Source organism: Lactuca virosa, chromosome 7 (assembly GCF_052849685.1).
Source record: "Lactuca virosa cultivar CGN04683 chromosome 7, Lactuca_virosa_CGN04683_v6, whole genome shotgun sequence".
Taxonomy (NCBI): domain Eukaryota; kingdom Viridiplantae; phylum Streptophyta; class Magnoliopsida; order Asterales; family Asteraceae; genus Lactuca; species Lactuca virosa.
This window is the reverse complement of record NC_136432.1, coordinates 210,856,190-210,872,322: the sequence shown is the minus strand read 5'-3', so window position 1 is coordinate 210,872,322 and position 16,133 is coordinate 210,856,190. Positions and strand designations below refer to the sequence as shown.

Here is a 16,133-nt window from a genome sequence, read left to right as displayed (position 1 = left end):
TATCTTTAATATTTTGATGAATTAGGGACTGATTTTTAGTACCAAATACATAAAAAATCGACTATCTAAGACTACGTCTCAGAGACTAGCTAGGAACTAGCTAAATCAGTCCATGATTCTCATCAGAGACTGAATATTGACCATTGAAGACTGGTTATGTCAGTCTTTGATACCTCTTTTTCTTGTAGTGATCATTTTATATTGTTCATCTTCTTTTGCCAATGCAATTTTTTCTACATGATAGGTGGAATATAGTAATAATGGTTACTTAAGTGGAACCAAAGAAGAAATCAACTCTAAACTTCCATTTTATCCTGGACTTAGAGGTATAAAAACACATACCGACACTTTTCAGAATTGGAGTTAAATTTCTAGTGGGTGATGAGGTTAAAAATCTAAAAGTCGGCACTCCAGCAGCACTACTTAATATTGGAGCTTATATGATTATATTGTAGATAAAATATTTACTCAAATGCAAAATTACAAGGTGTAGGATCAATTTTTTTATCTGATCTTATTTAACATCTTATATTATTAGGTACCCTCAGAAATCATTCTTCCTGTCAAATCACCATACCCTGAAGTTGTTGTCATGCTTGCTTCTAGACTTATAACATCCATTGCTCTTAAAAAGGTGTGATTAAATTAAATTTTCAAATTAGAATGTAATACACATATTTTTCAATTAATTTTGACCACGTAGAATAAATGTCAGAATGAGACTTCAATTGCATGTTACCGTTTTCCTGTAGAGAGCACAAATGGAGTATGGAGAGATAGTTCTTGTCACTGCTGCTGCAGGAGGAACCAGACAACTTGCAGTCCAGGTAATCTAAAGCTTTTTAATAATCTCATCTAACTGTATGTGATGAATTATGCATGACTGATTTTATGGGATAATATTAGCTGGAAGCAAAGTAGTTGCAACTTGTGGAGGTATGGATAAGTTAAAATTTCTAAGGGACTTGGGAGTTGATCGAGTTATCAACTACAAAGATGAATCCATAAAAGATGTATGTACCTTATTTTCCATAATCTAAAGTCGATTTAAGTATTAAACAATGTTCGCTATGTTATATAATTATATATACAAATTAAATTGTCAGGTTCTTAAGAAGGAATTCCCAAAAGGCGTTAACATTATTTATGAATCTGTTGGTCGTGACATGTTTGATTGATGCTTAAATGCATTAGCAACTTTTGGATGAACGCTTGTCATTGGAACGACCTCTCGGGTGATTGACTTAATAAATTATATTTATGTCCTTTTTATTTGATCTATATCATCATACTATACTTATAAAGGAGACATTTTTCCTATCACCTCATGCATTTGAAACCCCCACACAAATTTCCAAACACCTCATGCATTTGAAACCCCCACACCTTTTCACCTTCAAAGTAATTAATCACACATCATGAAAGGTTTTACAACTTATATAATATGTTTAATAAGCAATTAATGGATAGTCTTCTATAAAAATGTCATTCTCTTTGAGTAGACATACAAATACAAATCACATACAAAATTCACAACGAAAACAAGTTTAAAGGTTTTGTGTTGGTTTGAGGGCTTTGGACCATTTTTCGAGCCATATTATTATGTTAAAGTTTTTAATTTGTATGTTTGTTATATACTAATTCTTTTTTTATATATTTTTTCTTGTTTTAAGTATTCTTCTAAGACAATCATTGTATGTTGTAGTTGAAACTTTAATGTAAATTAAATTAGGTTCATGTTATCGATCACATGTTATGGAAAGTGATATAGATAATATTTAATTAAATATTGTTTATATGTCTATATGTTTCTATTGCTTCAAAGTAATAATTAATAAAAAATCATGGATATGCAATATTATCCATAGAATCAATGGAAGTCTCTTTAAAATGCAAATTGTCTATCTTATCACTTTATATTTTAGTATATGTTTAACATTTTAATTATAATAATAAGCGTCTTTTAAAAGTTTTCTTTGTTTATTAATAATAATAAGTGGTTTTAAAACTAATAAACCATAATTATAAATAATAAAATGAAATTATAAAAATCATGGATATGTCATATTATCTATGCAAGTCACTTTTGAAATACAAATTGTCTATCTTATCAGTTTATTATTTAGTGTATGTTTCACATTTTAATAGTAATGTTAAGTGTTTCTAAAAAGTCTTCTTTAACTTATTAATAATAATAAGTGAATTAAAACTAAAGAACAATAATTTTAAATGATAATAACATCAATTTATAAATTACATAACGTTAACAACAAATAAATTGTATTTTAAATGAACATCATTATTGAAATTAAAAAATAACCGCATAAGTAAAAATTTAAATTAATCAATCATAACAATTGTTAAAAATAATATTAAATAGGTAATTATATTTAATTTTATTAATTAGGAAGGTGGGTTGATGTCAATGAATAATATTGTTCAAAATATTATGTCAAAGTTAATGTCAATAACATAACCATTTTAAACATATATTTTTCAATATTTTAACAATATATTTTTAACCTACGTTGCGCAACGCGCGAGAATTCGTCTAGTCTATATATTTATATCTATATCTATATCTATATATCTATATCTATATATACTTATAAAGGAAACATTTTTCCTTTCACCACATTCATTTGAAACTCCCATTCATTTTTCTTTCACCACAATCATTTGAAAATCTCATGACTTTTCAATTTCTTTCTAATAATAATTATAGGTTGTCTAATAAGGTTAAATAAATATCAAACCTAAAGTGTATTCATATATAAACTAAATTTTAATATTAAAATAATATCTTTACTGCTACTTATAAAGTTATGTTTTAACTTTTAACATATTATACTTAATTTATTAGTTTTAATATATTGTTGGATGTAAACCATTATAATTTTATGGATATAATTTTGGAACAATTTGTATAAAATACTTCAATTATTAATTTAAATATAATATTACAGTGTCAACTTAAATATAAATTTTAGTTTGACTTAAACAACCCAAAAAATATTTTGTCTATAGTTATAAATGATAAATTGTAGTGTCTTTCTAATAATAACTATAAGTTGGTTAATAAGGTTAAATAAATATCAAATCTAAAGTGTAATCATAAATAAACTAAATTTCAATTTTAAAATAATATCTTTACTTCTACTTATAAAGTTATGTCTTTAACTTTTAACATATTATACTTAATTTATTAGATTTAAAATGTTGTTTTATGTAAACCGTTATCAGTTTAAAGTTACAAATTTTGAACAGTTTAGACAAAATACTTAAATTGCCAATTTATATATAACATTATAGTGTTAACTTAAATATAAATTTCAGTTCCACCTAAAAAAAACCAAAGAATATTTTGTAAATAGTTAAAAGTGATAAATTGTAGTGATAAATGCAAAAACTAAATTGTAATCTCAATTTAACTAAAATATTTCCTAAAGATATTTTTATAATCGCTAAAAGTTTTCAAATAAGTAGCTTAAAATAACTTACAATAACAATAGTTAAAAATAACTCTATATAAATGATTATATTTTTACCTTTAAAATCAAAAGACAATGTTTGATGTTTTGAATAATTATAATGATAGAAATTAAAACATTAAACAAATAAATTTTAAAAAATTAATTAACAATAAAAGAAACTATAAATAACATTAAACCATATATTATATTTAATTTTATTCATGTGTAACTCGCAGGTAGAAGTCATTCAAACGAATGAGATCATGCAGTTATAATACATGTATATGTTATCATATAATTCAAAATAATCAATATATTATATCAATTTAGTATACGAATTATTATATCAAATTTAACAACAACGTTATTGTTATATTTAGAAAAACATATATTTGTAAAGACTTCAACTATATATGTGTTTTTGCGCAACGCGTAGGTATTCGTCTAGTATACTTATAAAAGAAACATTTTTTATTCAACCACATTGATTTGAAACCCCAAACTTTTCAATTTATTTTTCAATTGATATATTAAATCCAATATTATTGTATTTCAATATTAATTCTTTATTCTCAATATAATATACTTTGTTTGTTAATCTAAATATAATGTTAAATTCAAAACATAATATTTATAATATATTCAAAACCTTTTTTTAAATAGTTAAAAAGTTTAAACGGATGATCTAAATCAAAATGACAAATTAACCAAAAGAAAAGTTATTTTTTTTAATAATAGTTTTTTCCATAAAATAGATAGTCTAAAATAAATTAAAAATATTAAAAGTTAAAATAAAATATTAAATATAAAACATGTATCAAAAGAGTTTTAAAATTCATTAAAAATAAAATATGTCTATCTAAATTCAGTTTATTTTTATTTTCACGGGTAGCGATTATTGACATGATGCTATTTTAAGTGGATTAATATGAGATTTGTTATTTGATACTCATAAATCCATTAGGAAAATAATTTTGTACACTCATTTTTGATAATGCTTATCATTAATTTAAAATACTTAGAATATTTTATAATAAATTAGTATAAGAATTATTAATTTAAACTTACTAACAAGTATATATTTACTTTAATAACATATATTTATTAATATTTTAATTATAATTGCGCAAAGTGCGGAATATCGTCTAGTTTTATATAAATATATATAGTTCTCCGTTATCATATTTATTTTCCTATTTTTCTTTCAATATAAAGAAGGGACCGAAAATAAACCATGAAACTATCGAGGAATATGTGATATACTTCACCAACAGAGCAAAACTGTGGTATGTAATAGTTTAAAGTTTTGCATCCATCGAATGAAAATGAAATATCTAAATGAACAATATTTTATTATTTTAAGGGATGTGTTCGATTAGTTGTCAAATATCCACAGTGACCGTAAAGGAAAACAAAACTACCGAATGAGTTTATGGATACATAACATCTTAATAAACTACGGCAATATTATTAGTCAAATTGGTATTTTACTTGGAAGTAGCAAATTGTTGCAATTTTACTCAAAAAAGCATAACTAGAACCTTGAGTGCATATGTTTTTTTTTTCATGGTAAAATTTTGAGAAACTTACAGACTGGATTTAACCTAGCCCATTATCATGACTGTTAGGGCCAGGATCTTCAAAATACCCAGGATCCTTAAATATCCAGGATCCTCAGCCACCTCAGGATCCCGACTATCACCATTATTATTTTTATTAATATTTATAATGGTCATATTTTGTCCATAACTAACACGTGTGCAGAAGTAGTCAAGGGAAGACCAATTCTCAACGAAGAATCATCTCAACTATGCTAAAGACCCGGAATACTTGGTCAAATAACGTTTGTGAAACTGGTCATAGAGGATCCGGAAATATCGGACATCTTGTTGGCTAGTTTAGACTATAAATTGACACTTGTATTCTGCACACAACACACTGCTTTTACTAGAAGCTTACTCTACGAAATTATCACCTCCCAAGGTTTTGTACCGGAGATGCTAGCAAGGATCAATGGCTTTCCTTGTAAACCATTGTGTCACTTTCTTTTATCATTTGCTACTACACAATCTAAACATCATAGCCTCTCATTCGATTTGGTTGATTAGTACTTGTGTAATTTTTGACCAAAACAATTTGGCACCCACCGTGGGGTCGTGGTGTTCAAAATCCTCAAAAAAATCATGTCTACACAACCTATCCTCTCTTCGTCCTATGCTCCTTCCATTACAACCAAAAACCTACCACCTCCTCCGAGTGGCCCCCCTACTCAGAGGAAAACGCCTGACATTTCCATGAAAACACCCCCTCAATCCCCAATACAGGAAGTTTGGGACCCTCAGGGCTCCAGGATCTGACTGCCTCAGTCACTACTGCAGAGCTTTTTGCTATGATGAGGAAAATGACGCAACATGTGACCCAACAGCAGGAGGAGAATAGAGCACTACTCAAAGAAGTGGAGAGGATGAAGGCAGAATTTTAGAAATCCGATGAAACAACGCCCACAATTGTGCAATCAAGGATCCTGGACTTTGATAATGCAGGATCCTCAGAAAATCGCCAGAAGAACACGGTTCCTACCACTGTAGCATCACCCTGGAGGACAATTATGGACAACCGAGCATCTATGATCAATGATCTCAATGAGCCTTTCAAGACTCCTAGAAACCTTGATGCTAGTAACTTCTTAAACAGGAATACTATTAATACTAACTATACTAACGTTGATGCAGGAATAAACCAAAACATGGCCTGCCAACTTCAGCAGTGGAGACAAATGATCTCAAGCGTACCCGGAGTGGTCCAACCCATACCGGAAGCGTCTCCAAAAAGTCACAAGATCTCGAGATTCGCTCCCGCAATAGCTGATACCAAAGCTCCTAAGCACTTCCAAACTCCTAGCATGAAGCTATACGATGGAACTATGGATCCTGAGGAGCACATAGCGCAATACCGAGAAAGGATGAAGATCATCCCCATCCCAAGGCACTTGAAGGAAGCTTGCCTATGCAAAGGCTTGTTGGTTGGTGGAGAAAATTGGTGGAGGAAAAGGTGGTCAAAGAAGATGGCCATAGAATTGGTGAACGTCAATTTCCAACAATTGTTTAACATTTGTGTGCTCTTACTTTTCTCTTATTTTATTGGCGTAAAGCAATATATATAATATTATATATTTGGAAGTTTATGCACATATACAGCTATATATATGTGTGTTGTGTAGCAGAGAAAGTGTGCATCAAATATAACTTGTAGAGTTATAAATTGTAATCTTATTGAGTTAATAAGAAAATCTAGTTGCAGCCCGTGGACGTAGGATTTACACCGAATCCGAACCACGTAAAATCCTTGTGTTCTTCTTGCTTTATTTTCTCGTTTCGTTTCTGAGTGTGTGATAGTGTGTTTCCGCTGCGTGTACCCGGTCCGATTCCTAACAACTGGTATCAGAGCCTGGTTAGCGAGGTTTTGGAGGGTACGATCGTTTTTCTGTCACACACGAGTGTACCTTATTTTTTTTGTTTGCCGTAATGGCTGAAGACAAGGTTATAATCGAAAGGTTCAATGGTTCTGATTTTAGCTGGTGGAAAATGCAATTAGAAGCATTGCTATGTCAGAAAGACTTGGACGTGGTACTCGGAGACAAACCGGAGAAAATGGAAAAAGCTGCTGAAGATGCGTGGAACTCAAAGGACAAGAAAGCCAAGGCGGTTATTACATTGTCGTTGACGAAGAGCGTTGCTTTCAACATCATGAATGAAACCACGGCGCGTTGTATGATGGAGGCTCTGCCAAATATGTATGAGAAACCATCGGCGGCTAACAAGGTGTTCTTGATGAAGGAGCTGTTCACTACAAGGATGAATGTGGAAGGCTCAGTTACGGTTCACATTAACAATCTAAATTCAATTATGTCCAGATTATCATCTGTGGGAATTAAATTTGATAATGAGACTCAAGCTTCGCTGCTACTAGCTTCTCTACCTGATAGCTGGTCCGGAACAGTTACTGCTGTTACAAGTTCCGTGGGGACCAGTGGTATGACTTTTGAAGGGGTTAGAGATTTGGTTCTAGGCGAGGATATCAGACGCAAGAATCAAGGTGGATCTTCCTCTTCTGATTTATTAAATGTCGGAAGAGGTAGAGGGAATAGCAGGAATAGTGGGAGCAGTGGGAGTCGGGGAAAAAGTTCTTCTAGAACTTTGAAGAATGTGAAATGTTGGAACTGTCAAGAAGTGGGACACGTTAAGAGTCAATGTCCAAAGAAAGAATTGAACATTGCTGATGCTGAGAATTTTTCTGGGGATGATGCATTGTTACTCAGTATGGAAAGTTCTGTAGACTCTTGGGTCATGGATTCAGGGGCTTCGTTTCACGCCATGGACAACGGGGAAACGATGGTGAATCTAAAAGAAGGAGATTTTGGGAAGGTACGGTTGGCAAATGACGAGATGCTTCAAGTAACGGGCATATGAGATATTGATCTGGTTACTTCATTGGGAACTACATGGAACCTGAAGAATGTCAGGGTGATTCCGGAGCTGAAAAAGAAATTGATTTCTGTTGGTCAGCTGGATAAACAAGGACTGGAAGTAAGGTTTGGTGGTGGTAAATGGAGGGTGGTCAATGGTAATTCGGTGATTGCTCATGGTATGAAGTGTGGGTCATTGTATATGGTTGAGGTACCTGCTGAGGGAAGTATGACCGTTGCGGTTAAGAATGACAAAATCTGGTTCGCTAAATCTGGTGCTAAGAGAGTTCATTTTGCAAACATGAACTCTGGAGCCAAAGAGATGTTAGCTGAACGAGTTCGAAAGTCTAAACCATTCAGGGGATTTGGTGACAATGGGAGCACAGGACGTGTTTCGGGTAAAGTTATAAAGAGCCGTTGGGTTTTGAAGACTAAGACTGAAAAATTCTCTCCTGTTGAATGTTTGCTATGTTTGGAGAGTGTTAGTGGTCCTCGGTGTATATCTGGATCTGGTGGAGTGTCCAAACCGGTTGAGACAGAGGATGAGTCGGTGGTGGGATTAGCCACGGCTGAGTTGGAGCTAGTGGGAACTTCAACTGGCCCTTCTAGATGATGATGAGGGGCGGCTGCAATTAGAAAAATTGGACTAAGTTTAGCTTGTTCTTGGGAACTGGAGGCTTGGAAGACTTGGTTGTTTTAAGATTACTGGAGAATTGTTGGGTTATTTTCTCCAAGTGGGAGATTGTTGGTTGGTGGAGAAAATTGGTGCAGGAAAAGGTGGTCAAAGAAGATGGCCATAGAATTGGTGAACGTCAATTTCCAACAATTGTTTAACATTTGTGTGCTCTTACTTTTCTCTTATTTTATTGGCGTAAAGCAATATATATAATAATATATATTTGGAAGTTTATGCACATATACAGCTATATATATGTGTGTTGTGTAGCAGAGAAAGTGTGCATCAAATATAACTTGTAGAGTTATAAATTGTAATCTTATTGAGTTAATAAGAAAATCTAGTTGCAGCCCGTGGACGTAGGATTTACACCGAATCCGAACCACGTAAAATCCTTGTGTTCTTCTTGCTTTATTTTCTCGTTTCGTTTGTGAGTGTGTGATAGTGTGTTTCCGCTGCGTGTACCCGGTCCGATTCCTAACAAGGCTTTGGCTCAACCCTTACAGGATCGACTCTCAAATGGCTGCTAAACGTTTCCCCATACTCTATTACTTCTTTTTCACACTTAGTCAATATTTTTAATAACCAGTTTTCTTGCAGCAGAACCTTCGAGAAGATCACTAGTGATCTCTATCGAGTGGTCCAAGATCCTAAGGAACGACTTAGGAATTTCGTTAACAGGTTTGGCAGGGAAGCTCTGATCATCCTCAACATCGACATGAATACTGTTGTAGAGGCCTTCAAGATAGGAATGAGGAAGGACTCACCCTTCTATGAAGACCTTGTGATGACCCCATGCAAAAGATTGGACGAAGTCAGGTGCCGAGCGTTAAGGTTCATAAGGCTTGAAGAGGACAAAGAAATACAGAAGAGAAGCAACCCCTCAAGTCAATATGAGAACCCCAACAGGAACGCTGAATCCTCGACCCAAAGATCCTACAAACCGAAGCTATATTCCAAACCGGGTCATCATAGGGTTAATGCCCTTGAAGATGAAGGAGAAGAAGAGGAGCTTCCTAAGATCATTAACTATTGTTTTTACGTGGATGTTTCAGGTGTAATTCATGCTATGCAGGATCTTGGAGACAAAGCGAAATGGCCAAAGAAGGACAACAAGTCCACCACTTGGAAAGACAAGTCCATATGGTGTGCTTACCACGAAGACTTTGGCCACATAACGGAGGACTGGATAGCCCTAAGAAAGGAAATCAGCTACCTCCTTAGTAAGGGACACCTCAAAGAGATCCTCGGGAGAAAGAGAGAAAAATCCAAAGAGAACAACCAGGATGGTCACAGGATCCCAGAGAAACCAGGATCTCCACCCTTTGATGCTAAGATAATTAACATTATCTCAGGCAGATCTACCATTTGTGGTACTTCTTATTCTCAGGCTAAAAGACACGCCAAAGTCTCTAAAACAGAAAAGGAAGATAGACCACGAAAGAATACCATGATTAGCAGTGAAAAAGAAATCACATTTGACGAGACGAACAGGGAAGGAATTCAGGATCCTCACCATGACGGACTCGTGATAACAATGTACATGACCAACCATTTCGTCGGAAAGATCCTTGTTGACGGAAGATCCTCAGTCAATATCATGCTCCTAGACGCACTAAAAATGATTAACATCCCAAAATCATAAATAATCAAGAGATCCTCGGTCCTCATAGGATTTAGTGGCGAAACGAAACACACGATTGGGGAAATAAATCTACCAATATACATAGAAGGGGTAAAGTCTATACAAAATTTATGTGTTATTGACACATTATATTCTTATAATGTGATATTAGGTAGACCATGGATCCACGAGATGAAAGCGGTTCCATCAACATACCATCAGTGTGTAAAATTGCCTACTCCATGGGGAATAGTGAAGATCATGGGAGATCAACAAGAATCGAAATAATGTTATAAGACCTCTATGAAATCTACGACCAAAGCTCAACAAGCATGGCAATTAAGGCGGGGGGCACAACGCTTCCTGGAAACGAAGGAACAAGATGTGAAGGAAGTGCCCCTGGGCATCAAGGATCCTGAAGCCAAAATCCTCATAGGATCCTCAATTCCTGAGCAGATTGAGAAGGATATATTGAATTTCCTAAGAACCAGAAGTAAAACATTCTCATGGAAACACGAATATATGACAGGTATAGACAAGAGTATTATCACTCACAAACTTAATATTGATCCTTCTTTCAAACCAATACATCAAAAGATAAGGAAGCTTGCACTTAAAAGGAATCAGATCATCCAAGAAGAAGTAGAGAAGCTCCTCAAGACAGGAATGATCAAGGAAGTGAAGTTCCTAAGGTGGCTAGCTAACGTGGTTTTCGTACAAAAGAAAAACAGAAAATGGCGAGTGTGTGTAGACTACATGGATCTTAACAAGGCTTGTCCTAAGGATCCTTTCCCTCTACCGCATATTGACTCTATAATAGATGCGACGGCTGGCCGTGAACTCCTGACCTTCATGGATGCTTCAGCAGGATTCCAACAAATCCATATGGAACCATCAAACCAAGAAGATACAACGTTCATAACACCAACATGTATATATTGTTACACTATAATCCCTTTTGGTCTTAAAAATGCAGGTGCAACACATCAAAGATTGGTGAATCAGATGTTTGAAGACAAGTTGGGCGACACCATGGAAGTCTATATCGATGACATGGTGGTGAAGTCAATGAAAGCTGAAGATCATCTCAGGGATCATAAAGAAGCATTTGACATTCTGGATGAATACAATATGAAGTTAAATCCACACAAATGCCACTTTGGGATGAAGTCGGGCAAGTTCCTTGGATATATGGTAACCAAGAGAGGAATAAAAGCAAGCCTAGAACGGATCAAAGCAATCATCGAGCTGAAATCTCCATCTTAAACAAAATACATCCAAAGGCTAACTGGAAGGGTAGCGACACTCAACAGGTTTATCTCAAGATCCTCAGAAAGATGTAAACCCTTATACGACATCTTGAAGAAGAACAAAAGGTTCAAATGGACTAAAGATCACGAAAAATCCTTTAAGGAACTCAAAAAATACTTGAGTTCCGCATCGTTACTAGTAAAGCCCATAGACGAGGAACCACTCCTCCTCTACCTCTCAGTATCCTCAAACGCGGTAAGTGCCGTCTTGGCCAAGGATCTCAACGGAGACCAACATCCTATCTACTACGTAAGGAAATGTCTTCTGGATCCTAAAACCATGTACTCTCACCTAGAAAAATTAATTCTTGCCATAGTAACTGCTTCTACTAAATTAATACATTATTTCAAAACACACACTATACATGTAAAAACTAATTATCCTATTAAGAATGTCATGAGAAAACCAGAAATTTCAGGAAGGATGGAAAAATGGTCGGTGAAGTTAAGCATGATTGACATCAGTTATGAACCAATATCCACCATAAAATCACAAGCATTAGAGGACTTTGCGGTTGGCATTAGTGATGATCTACAAAACAAAGTAGACATGGAAGCCAAGCAACTTCTAGAAGATGAACACTTTGGAAAATGGACAATGTTCACATATGGAGCTTCAAATAAAAAAGGAACAGGACTAGGGATCATACTAAAGTTGCCACAGGGGGACATCATACCCCAGGCAGTTAGTTGTGAATTCAACACTACCAACAACAAAGCAGAATACGAAACACTCATCATGGGACTACAATTGGCTAAGGGTCTTCAAATCAGTGATCTTCAGGTATTTGTTGATTCTTTATTACTAACCAAACACTTCAATGGATCTTATGTAGTGAAAGGTGAAAGATTAGCATTATATCTAGAGATCCTCAAAAAATTAGCTTCTGATTTCGAAAACTTTAGCCTAACCCAAGTTCCTAGAGAAGAAAACACAGAAGCAGATGCATTAGATAATTTAGGATCCCCCCTTAGGATCCCACCAGAGACGAAGGTTCCTATAACCCATTTAATAACCCCAGCCATAGAAACCCTCTCCGACAAATCAGAAGATCCTAAACATACGACAAGCGTAGAAACTATTGAAGATACTGATCCTAGGATCCATCCTCAAAGGGACCCCGACGAACAGGATCCGCGAAGAAGTCCGCGATCATGGACCCAACCCATCATGGAGTACCTCCAAAATGGCACGATTCCGACAAAAGAAAAAAACGAAAGAGCATTCAGGACGAGAGTCTCAAGATTCGTATTGAATTAAGGTAAACTCTATAAAAATCTATGGCAGATCCATACCTTAGATGCTTGGAAGATCCTGAAGTTGCAGAAGTCTTAAAGGACATACATGAAGGAGATTGTGGCAATCACACCGAGGCGAAAATCCTTATGCTCGAAAATACTAAGAACGGGATACTATAGGCCAACCATGAAGAAAGATTCCTTTCTACGTGCTCAAAAGTGTGATGCTTGCCAAAGACACAACAACATCCTACATCAACCGGCAGAACCTCTACATCCTATTATCTCCCCATGGCCATTCATGAAATAGGGGATGGATATAGTAGGAAAATTACCAGTGGCCCCAGGAGGAAAAGTCTTCATGCTCGTGATGACTGATTACTTATCCAAATGGATCGAAGCTGAAGTCGTCATTCAGGTAAGAGACAAAGAGGTAGTATCATTTATTAAACGTAATATCTTGACCAAGTTCGAGATCCCGAATGAAATCATATGCGACAATGGATCCCAATTTATAAGCAAAAGGACAAGAGACTTTTGCACAAGCTGGGGAATCAAAATGATAATGTCCACTCCTGTTCATCCCCAAGCTAATGGTCAAGTAGAATCTAGCAACAAAATCATAGTAAACAATTTGAAGAAAAGGCTGGACAAAAAGAAGGGAAGATGGGCAGAAGAGCTTCCTTTCGTTTTGTGGGCAGATAGGACCACTTCCAAAGTGGCCACATGTCATACCCCCTATTCTCTGGTGTTTGGGATAGAAGAAGTAATCCCTACTGAAGTAGTGATCCCGACGGCAAGATACTTGCTACAAGACCAAGAGAATAACAACAGGATCCTAGCACAGGATTTTGACACTATTGACGAGCTTAAGGATCTTGCCAAAATACGCATTGCTGCTCATCAACAAAGAATCACCAAGGCTTACAATAGGAACATAAGAGTCAGAAGGTTTCAAATAGGAGACTTGGTATTAAGGAAAACATTCCAAAAAACCAAGGATCCTAGTGAAAGGAAAATTAGCTCCTAAATGGGAAGGACCATATCTTATAGATGTTGAAGAAGGAAAAGGAGCATATTGGCTAGAAACACTCGAAGGAAACGTTCTGCCAAGATCCTGGAATGTTATACACCTCAAAGCATACTACATGTAAGTAGGGTCGACCGATCCACAACAAAACTAAGGTACACATGTTCTTTACCTTAAAATTTTCTTTGTTACTTATTTTCTCCTCAAATAAATTACTAACTTAAGCGTCAGAGGGGTGTTGCCTAGACTAACGCCAACCCCTAGCTAACATTTGCTATGCAGAACAACGTACAGTTAAGGATCCTCAAGATTTAAGATCCTGAAACACAAGGATCTCGAAACATGAAGATCGCAACGCCTTAATACTTGATAAACTCCATTATATTTGATAATGTAATCTTTAAACTATCGTATACACAAGCTAGAGACTGATCATCTCTCCTACGCTTAAGGGTACTTAATCCCCTCTAAGGTTAAAAGAGCTAATTACCTCTTTCACATGAACTAAGGTTTATACACCTCGATTAGACGCATGATATCTGACTGTGGGATATGGGTAAGGGGATCATTTCACGATTCAGTGGCTTGGCAACCCTCTTATCTTTAAACATAAGTTGAGATCCTTAAGGTTTATAACATTTTCATGTTATCAAAAAATCGGGATCGTATCCTAGTAATTACTTAAGGTTTATAACATTTTCATGTTATCAAAGATTGGGATCTTGCCCCAGAAACTACATAAGATCTATAGCATCTTCATGTTATCACACGTTGGTAATTTGCCCCAAAGAATACACTCGAATCATAACATTTTCATGTTATCATAAGTAAAGATCTTTCCCATGAGTTATATCATAATTCGGGATCCTCCCCAATATATAACATTAACGTATTATCTATTGAACCTATGGTGTTACACGATAATTTTGTCAAAATCTATAACCTAACAGGTTATCCTAAGGAGGGATTTCCCCTGTATGATGTAGGATCCTCATCTTCAAGGATCCTCATCCTTATAGATCCTCATCGTTAAGGATCCTTATCGATCCTCATTGGTAAAGAGCCTCATTATCAACAATGAACCGAAGTTCTCTCCTAAGGTGAAATTTATCCTCATTGAATTCTAAAAATCAAAGACTTATGAAGCTTAAGGAAAAACTCGAAGACAATCAGGTTCCATCTTTCCTTGTTCTTAACTTTGAAATTTTTTAAGTAAAATCAAGGATCATGAACTTTTCAGGATACTAAACCAATCACTGATTTATGAACTTTCATCACTTCGGAGTCATTTTGTATTTTGAATCGATATCTTTAAAGAAGTTTTAAAGCATATTAAAAACTCTTAAGGTTTACAAGTTAATCCTCAAACTTCTAAAAGAAACTTTTAGATTACTTAAAAAATTGAGTTCTTGTTATTTTTAGTTGTTTAACTAATTCAATCCTTATCAAACCATTTTTGTCTTAAAAATTATTCACTGTTTTTAGGATCCTAACTTTGCAAAGATCTTAGTATCATATTATGCAGGAAGCGTAGAAATATAAAGGAAAGATCAACCATTATATTCGAAATAAAAAGGCCTATAGCCTTACAAGATTCGTGTGTTCACATCAAAAGATTATGGTACCCTAATCACCTAAAAGGCCTAGACCTTAGCCTGGTCATCATCGGCCTTCTTCTCCCCCCCCCCCCCCCCCCGGTTAGCCGCAGTATAGGATCCTGGCTGGCAGTAGTAGGCTTGCCAGTTAATTTAGCCACTGCCTCACGCCAACCAACCACGTCCCAGGAACTGCATTTTTAAGATCCTCCGCAAGACGGATCTATTGGATTATGTGTCTAAACGCATAACTATAATTGGTATGTACTTGACCCGATAGTAGCATGGTCCATTGTGGGTTGCATTCTCCAAAGCAATTTGATAGGATGGATTTTGAGAAAGAGGTAATTTGTGATTTATTAATATATTATAAGTATAATATATTAATTAAGGAATCATATTATTTAATTGGTATTGATCAAGAATTAATTTGAAATTAATTTAGTGATCAAAAGAGACTAATTAAATTTACAGGGGCTGATTATGTAAATCAATGATACATATAGTTTGGGTTAATGATCCATGATTGATTGGTGATGGACTAAGTTAGTCCAAAGAGTTATCAAGTGGTTATGGATCATAAGCCTAAGTGTTAGAATTAGGGTTTACATATGACTCTTGGAATTCTACGCTATATATGTAACCCTTTAGGCCCCAAAATCGGACACACATGTGATACAACAAGAGTATAGCCGATTTTGTGTGCTCCTAAACCTCTCTC

General features: G+C 35.0%; 1 protein-coding gene across 1 annotated transcript; it reads left to right on the top strand.

The window, feature by feature from the left end:
- Positions 1-9,332: 9,332 nt before the first annotated feature.
- On the top strand, positions 9,333-10,259 carry LOC145127512 (uncharacterized). Its single transcript, XM_079062698.1, has one exon. It carries the CDS (start codon positions 9,333-9,335, stop codon positions 10,257-10,259), a length of 927 nt encoding a protein of 308 aa, XP_078918824.1.
- Positions 10,260-16,133: the final 5,874 nt, after the last annotated feature.